This window comes from Papilio xuthus, unplaced genomic scaffold, assembly GCF_000836235.2.
Source record: "Papilio xuthus unplaced genomic scaffold, Pxut_1.1 DF828177.1, whole genome shotgun sequence".
Classification (NCBI taxonomy): Eukaryota; Metazoa; Arthropoda; class Insecta; order Lepidoptera; family Papilionidae; genus Papilio; species Papilio xuthus.
Genome location: NW_013530472.1, coordinates 3,198,531 through 3,206,621, shown reverse-complemented (window position 1 = coordinate 3,206,621; position 8,091 = coordinate 3,198,531). Strand labels below are relative to the sequence as shown.

The window sequence follows — 8,091 nt, the reverse complement described above, 5'->3', positions numbered from 1 at the left end:
AAAATTTGTCAAAATGTCAACCGGCGTAGCCATCTCGTAGTAATTTAGTATTTCTATTTTAATGCAAAATTTTTTGTGTATCTGAAAAGTATCACAATGCCTCTTTTTGGAAAATTTAAGAAAAAGAGATCCGAAGATGAAGGTTCTAGATCTGGATCTGAATCGCTATCTGAAAACGCTAAAAGCAGTTCCGGTAAGTTTATTAGTTCATTGGTAGTCGTCTGAGTTGACTTCGATTCAATGATCTTATTGATTAGAAAAAATCCTTAGTTGATTTGTGCTTCCTTGTTCAAGTAGTAACAACTTGGAAATCTATATACATAATATATTATGCATAGATAGATGATGCCATTACATAGATGTTCCGACCACCAAGATCCTGTGTTTCTGTTGATACAAGTCTAGCCTTTGTAAGGTGCCTAAGGTGCAGGTTGGTTGACGTTTCTGACAACCATGTTATAATACTCTTGTGCAGGAAAATCCGTAGTAATATATCTTACCAAGCAGATATAATCATGATCAGTTTCTATTGACTAAGTTTTGATTATTTTGTTGGTAAGGTGAAATAAGAAAACGTCGTGCGTCTCGCTCACTACGAAGCCACATGGAGCGTGTTGAAATGCTCGCCCGACCCCAGTCTCGACGGCTGCGCTCTCTCTGGGATGAGAAGTGTGCCATTCTACCTGTGGACAGGAGAGACAAGATAAAAAGTGCCCTAGAAGAGGACTATTTTCTTAGTCCTGAGTATGCTGTATTTTTAACTAGATTTGCATAAACAAGCTATCGAACGTTCTGGTTTCAAATAAACTTGCTGTAACAAGATAACGTTAGTAGCTAAATAGAAAACCATTTTGTACATAGCAGAAGAATAGAAACAGTTTTCCAATATCGTACCGTTTATCGTTGTCAATTATACTACTACTATTAGTATAGTTAACCAGCTACATTTGAATTTAGGCAAACAGAGCAATATTTCCAAGCTCTGGGCCAGCACAAGCGTTGGCCTGGTTTCGGTACGACGATCAGTCGCAAAGAGCAGGCGGACTTGGAGAGGGAGCTTCGTCAACGAGAGAAGTGGCTTATCAACTTCAGTGCACAGGTTCTATTCAAGTACATAATTGTAGTTTGAAAAGTTCTTGGGTACATAAGGGGAGGGTAAGAAAAGGCCTCTAAGTAGGTTTGAAAACCAAAAAGAATATCTTATTTAAATTTGTTTTAAAAAGCGAGTGATGTACGGTTCAAAACATTACGAGGGGACGGAAATATTTTAGTAATTGTTTGAATATTTTTTGAAGGTGGCGTATCGGCTCTGCGACTACATAGCTAAGGGGGAGAAAGAGATGTTGGTGTCAAACAGACTGAGGAGTATTGCCGATATCGTCCTAGAACGAGTTGCTGATATACTGGGTATTTACATAATTCACTGTAACTTGGGGACCTAAACAGTAGCGTAGCGTAATTTAACATAATGAACATTAAGAAACCCTTTTAGTAACCAATGCGGCAGTGAGACAGTCTTTAAATCAGGCATTATATACACTGCCAACCTCTTTCTAGGCTTCTTGATGATCCAAAGCATGTAAAGGTTAAAAAAGGAAGTGTGCAAATGGTGGAAGACTTTTATTAAGAAATCGTACTATACAAATTTATCAGCAAATCTTTAATTAGAATTCTTGTACTTTTCACCAGGTGAACCGAAGCCATCGCGTTCTCACCCTGGTCGACTGGCGCGGTTCATGGTGGCGATATCGGATCGTATTGCGGTGTGGATAGAGAACGCAGTATACCGAGCTAATGCACTCGAGTGTCGTGAGTCAGAGGCTTTTGACGACCACGTACGCCTTGATATCGACCCCTCACTAGTTCGATAGCTTACCAAGACGTCATGTAAGGTAATCAGGTCAATTGTATCTTGTACCTTCACGGCCTCCAGTGTGCTAATTTTCCCTAATTTTAGGGTAGGGGTGGACTATTTTACCCGATACTTTCCCAAGTCATGTACCTAAGATTTTGCTTATAAAAACCAGCTATTCTCTACAAGAAATTATAAGACAATACTATACGAAGTTTCTTTTAACACCTGACTAGTTTATATTTTATTGTTAAATAGATTTAGTTAAATGTATGATAATTATTTCAAGTTGACAACAATGGATATTATTACATGATGCAACTGTTTCTAGTTTATACATCACACCATTGCATTCGCAAGTGTCGAATAAATTAAACCTAGGTACTGTGTTTTGCCATTTATGGCGCATAGTAACACTTTATATGAGTTTATTCTATTATAAATCTTATAATTTTTTAAACTTAAGCAATAATTTAGATTTTACAAGTAGAATTTCGTTAAACCACCTCTGACTCTTACTAAATTGATAGATAGAAAACAGTCATGTCTTCTCGAAATTTAGTAAGAAATTAATTTAACAGTAATGTTTCTATTTATTCTTACAGATTTACAGCAGCGTTTGAAGTTAGTTTAATTTAATGTTACGCAAATTATTATGTCCCTAAACGGATGGCTATTGTTCGGAAATTATTTAATAAGTACTCTATATTGTGATTTCGTTTTCCTTTGTATTAATACATGTCCCATATCTGTAATAAATTGACTAAACATATAAAACTGTTTTTGATCTTATTCATAAGTAGCAAAAGAACAAGTCTAAAATCGGATTTTTGTTGTGTTTTTCGCACAATCATAAGTTGTGTTGTGTATTGACGAAATGGACAAAATGCTTGTTTTTTCCTTTTCTTGTAAGGAAACGATGGGACGAGGGGTAAACTAAACGGAAATTCTGTTCAGCGAAGAAAAAAACTTTTGATACAAGTCAGTAAGTGGCTTTGATTTTCATTACAATATCATTAATAATGTAAAGAAGCATGTCCTTAGAGGGCTGGAAATATGGTAATATTATTATACTGGTTGTACAACAATCGCCTTCAGACCTATAAATATGCTGGGCTCTTCTGAAGTAAATCATAGTTTGAGATAGCAATTCAACAAACAACTCTATTCCACCATGAAATACGTCGTACGTATTTTTTGAATTATTAACAACTAGCCGCAAAAGATTTAAAAGTTACTACCGTAGTATTTATCCTAAATAAAAGCTTTGGAAGGAAAACTTTGGAACTTTTTTGGTAGAAATTGCATTTGAAAGTACTATTGCTAGTTAAATATCTAGACTAAACCTTTTCATATTATCTAGTTTTTCAAAAAATACTTTAATATTTGTTACATTTACTTGTGTATTTAACTTAATACAACACATTTAGTATGTAAATAATATTTGTGTGCAGGTAATCTTCGTTTTGTGCTTGGTGGCGTTGGCGGCTGCCAACCCACAGCTACTCACGTGGCCCGGCATCGTGGCACCTCTGGGTTCTAGAGTAAGTAGAATATAGTTCTATAGTAGAACCTAGAAAAAGTCGGTCATTATTCTTTTCTTATGAAAGTAAAGTATTATGAATTAAAAATCCGTAAACTTGAATACTAGGACTTTTGTGATATTTTCTTTACGTTCATACTTTAACTCTTGTACTTTTTTTTTACAGACCATTGTCGCCGGTCCTACTGTTGTGAACGATGGGCTTTGGGGAGGTCGTGTTCTTTCGCCCGGAGTTATCGCTGCTGGCTTAGTGTAAACTGGCAATAAGCAACCCGTTACAAGAACAATGAGCAATCGATTTCTACATACACATGCAATATGATGTAAACAAAATAAAGACCTTTGAGTACAAAAAATGCTTTCATTTTCTATAATTAATCTATAGAATTAAGGAATACAATATGAATGGATTTGATAAATATCAATTTTAACTAACAGCTTTAAGAAGGGATTGAATAATCTTCCAAGTAATTGCCAATTTCGATGAACAATTAACCGTACTTTACAAATTGATTCAAATATAAGGTCTAGAAGGGTAGGCAGATATTACAGACCTCCATTTAGCGTGGTCCGGACACACTTCTAACGCTTCTTCTTTTTTACAATAAAAATAAAAATGTATCATCAGTCATGTTATTGTTACTGTAATTGCATTTTAATGTGTTCGTGTCTGTCGAGGCATGTCCGATAAAAAAAAAATATTTTTTTTTCTAATATAATAAGTGGGATAAATCTGCTACTGCAAGTTCTACATTTGAAGCATTTAACTTTATACTTTCTTTGGGTTGCACGCGCTGAGTCATATGTACCAAAGTGTGTAGCACCATCTTATTGAGCTTTTCTTAGCGGTCGCTCGCGTAAAATAAATGTGAGAAACGACCTTTATAATAACTATCAATTATACAATACTCGTACAGAGATTGTTGCTTGTTACAATGTAGAAGATTATAAATGTTCTTTTCTAACGCCTACTGTATTTAAAAAAGTTGTTGACCTTAAACGGTTGTAATTTTATAACTGTGCTGGTATGTAACAATTAATTCTTGTCATCAATCTGTATTATTACGCTAATTTGTTTAGAAACTTTGTCTAAGATTTGATTAAAAAACCTCACGTTATTAAGTTAAGTAAATCAATGAAATTTATTTATTTAATTTTTATTTTTATTTTATGTTTATGATTATTGCCGTTTAATATAACCAGTTAATTGGTTAAGATAGTAAACGTAGTACTTAATGTGTCGGACACTAATAAGTAATACTTGGATATGCCCGATGTAATAAAGCCATAACTGTCGGTTTTCACTCCTAAAACATTTGTTCTTAAACACACCTCTTTTTTATGAAAATGATTAAAAAAAAAATGCTTTTGTTTTCGACAGTGGAGTCGCACGGTAAGAATATCTCAATTTTATACTTCAACTAGCTGTCGCCAATGACTCCGTCCGCGTGTAATAAAAAAAAACATAATTAGTAGTCTATGTGTTCTTCCAGACTATATTCTATATGTATGCTAAATTTCAATGAGATCCATTCAGCCGTTCCAGAGATAGCTTCGAACATACATCTATCTATCTACACATTTACATTTATAATAATAATATTTTTTTTATTAGTAAGAAGTAAGATATACACTGTTCTGAAAACATCAATTTTGAAATCATCAGAACCCCTACAATCTTCGAATCAATAGGGAGGAAAATGTGTGATATTGCATAAAACTATGAGAGTATCTTTAAAACGCGCCAATAAAACACATCCATGAATTAATACAATAGTCTAATGTGCATTGCTTGTTGGCATAAATGTATCCCATTCTATGCCGCCTGTTTCCTCTAAGATACTATTAAGTAAAATAAACTATGAAGCGAAGTCACACAAATTAGCAACATTGGGATGTTTCCCCAATCTGCACAGATATAGAGGAGAATGCCAACTAACCAAATAGTACCTAATGTTCTTTAAAATGCACGACATCAAAACTTTTAAAAGCTTGCCCTTTTATTTAAGTTTTACATAACAAGTGCAGGTTAATTAAATAAGAGAATTCTATTATAGGCCTATTTACTTTTGCTTGTATCTATTATACATATTCAATGAAGAAACATGACCTTAAGGGATTCTTTGCGAACGCCCACAATTGTACTGGTTCTGCAACAATTTCCTGCACCTCTAGTATATATTGTAGGAATATCTTCTGTTAAGACATAGTCTGTCTGTACATACAGTCATACACTTCAATAAAAATGAAATACTTAGTACGTATTATAAAATAATACATTTAATACAAAAAATAATATTTCTTTTATTTATTTTTGTGAAAACGCGAAATAAATAATAACATAAAAAATATTAACGTGAAAATAGCAAGCTCTGTGTTATATAAATTGAACTTTTTTCCAAGAAAAGAAACTTGATTTATTACGTTTATAATCTAAATATTAGCGAATTAAAATAATAATAATTATTTGTTTACAGGTTATTTTCGTTCTTTGCTTCATCGCTTTCGCGGCAGCCAACCCCCAGTTGCTGACATGGCCGGGCATTGTCGCACCTCTCGCCCCTAGGGTATGTTATTAAAGCAATAAATTAAAAATACCAAACCAATGAGGTTCATTTAACGTTAAACATATGTTTATTTGTATTCAAAATTGTATTGTTAAATAAATAAAAAAATAATAATGAATATAGCATTTGTTTTTTGAATTTGGTCAATATATGTAATTACAGTTAACCTAATAATTGCTACTTTTTTTTAATAAAAAGGCATTCTTGTTCTGCTACTATATTGCTTTTAACTTTACAATATGCAAGTTAATCGTAAAGCAATGTTTTTTTTATAACTTTTGATTATTGTCATTTCACAGACTGTCGTTGCGGGACCAACTGTAGTGAATGGACTCTACGGCGATCGTGTTGTGTCTCCCGGCGTTATCACCACCGGTTTCATATAAAATATGTTTAAAGGAATATCATCAAATAAACCATTATGTCATGTTAACATACAGTATACGAGCAATCGGTTCCTATATGAATACATTTTTATGCAACTGAAATAAAGTATTTCGAATTGAATTACCTTTATTTTATTTAAAATTAAGCACATATTTCCAAGAGTTCTTTGGTCCGCTGTTGACTTATATACAAAAAAATTATAGAATTAATCAAAACATAATACAGTACATAATAGTTCAAGTATATTTTTAAGTTAAATACACTTTGTTTTCTATTTAAACATAGAAGGTTCTAAAAATTCACGTCAAAATCGAAACGACTTAGTAAATATTATAAAGAAAATTTGTGAATTCTATATACATAGCTTAATTATAAACAGTCTTCAGTTAAGTAGTATAACCTCTGGCTAAAAAAGAAATCTTTCAATAATCAGAATAGTCACAAAAATGTTACTGGCAATCGTATACAAATTACGGAAGGCAAGTTAAAGTTATATGATCTGCGGTATCTGTTTGTGAAAAAACGCTTTCTAACAAACGATACTTATTTAAGAAAAACGACAAATCGAATAACACATTCTGAAATAACACATTCAGAATCAACTGTTAGAATCAGTCCAATCTTTTAAACTATAAGACTTCACAATGGAACTAACACTGTACTTTCCCTCTAGGCAAAGTACAGTCAGCGTCATATAGATCGTAACAGACAATATATGCAAATATATAAGTACACCAAAAGTAATCAATTCTATCGGTGCAACAAAAGTCCTCAAATTAATAGATACATTCACCCTGCTCAAATACATCGGTACATACACAGCGTCAAATATATGAGTACATGCAAGGCGCCCATAAATATCGTGGCAGCCACAGCGTCATAAGTAACGAAGCAGTCAAGGTGTGCAAAAATATCGTAACATTTGACAAAATTGAACTCTATCTCTATATACTTGTGATACAATTTGGAATAAACTACTTCTGTTACATTCATTTGACACTTTGTATTAACATTATAGGTTGTCCGGAAAGTTCGTTCCGATTTTCGATATGAAGCTTACAATAGACTGTAGCTGAATAGACTGTAGTGGATTCATTTTCGGATTTCCACCATTATCAAACGTCACAAAAATTTCTATATTGTGTATAATTTCATTTCATTGGTTGAGATAAATACTAATTATTAAATTTTTGGCCAAAAATAAAAGACGTTTTAGGTGTAGAGTCGTACCAATATAATTTAAAAATGTTTCCAAAAAAAAAGAGGACAGGGTTTCAATTTTCCTTATAAAGCGGCATGAACTTACTGGGCAACCCAATATTTTTCTTCTCCTGTCATAACGCTTAAATATAAAAGTTTGTCACGCCGAACATGACAGATACGTAATAACTAATATCAAATTTTGCCTTGTCACAGTATATACTAGTTTGGCTCAGTATCCTAGTATGTTTGCCGTAATATGTGTATTTTAAGAGTGGTAGAACCCGCTTTAACATCTTCGCACGAATCGGCTAGGTTCGTCCGGTGAAATACCACCACCACACAGAAAACAGGCGTGAAGTGGGAGCAATTCCGCGTTTCGTCTGATGAGTGTGCGTCCCGGAGGCCTAATTTAGTCCTCTTTCCCTTAACACCCTTTTCTTTTAAGGAAAGGATGGGAAGTGGATGCATGGAAAGGGAAAATATTTTCTTTCTGTGCATCCTCTCCTCTGTCGATTAAAGGTAGGTAACGCATATGCAAT

At 33.4% G+C, this 8,091-nt stretch overlaps 1 protein-coding gene and 1 long non-coding RNA gene across 3 annotated transcripts; both read left to right on the top strand.

Moving 5' to 3' along the window:
- On the top strand, positions 1-3,751 carry LOC106113909 (uncharacterized). Of its 2 annotated transcripts, XR_001227685.1 has the most exons (8): positions 1-193; positions 561-744; positions 958-1,099; positions 1,296-1,407; positions 1,690-1,892; positions 2,766-2,837; positions 3,307-3,396; positions 3,562-3,751. XR_001227685.1 is itself a non-coding variant. In XM_013306970.1 (6 exons), the coding sequence occupies exons 1-5, from the start codon at positions 97-99 to the stop codon at positions 1,869-1,871; spliced, it is 717 nt and encodes a 238-aa protein (XP_013162424.1). In that variant the 5' UTR covers positions 1-96; the 3' UTR covers positions 1,872-1,892; positions 2,458-2,629. The 2 variants fall into 2 exon arrangements, 1 of the variants encoding a protein (XP_013162424.1); XM_013306970.1 differs by lacking the exons at positions 2,766-2,837; positions 3,307-3,396; positions 3,562-3,751 and adding an exon at positions 2,458-2,629.
- A 1,850-nt stretch (positions 3,752-5,601) lies between these two features.
- On the top strand, positions 5,602-6,469 carry LOC106113911 (uncharacterized). Its single transcript, XR_001227686.1, has 3 exons — positions 5,602-5,652; positions 5,873-5,962; positions 6,262-6,469. It is a non-coding gene; the product is annotated as an uncharacterized LOC106113911 (long non-coding RNA).
- Positions 6,470-8,091: the final 1,622 nt, after the last annotated feature.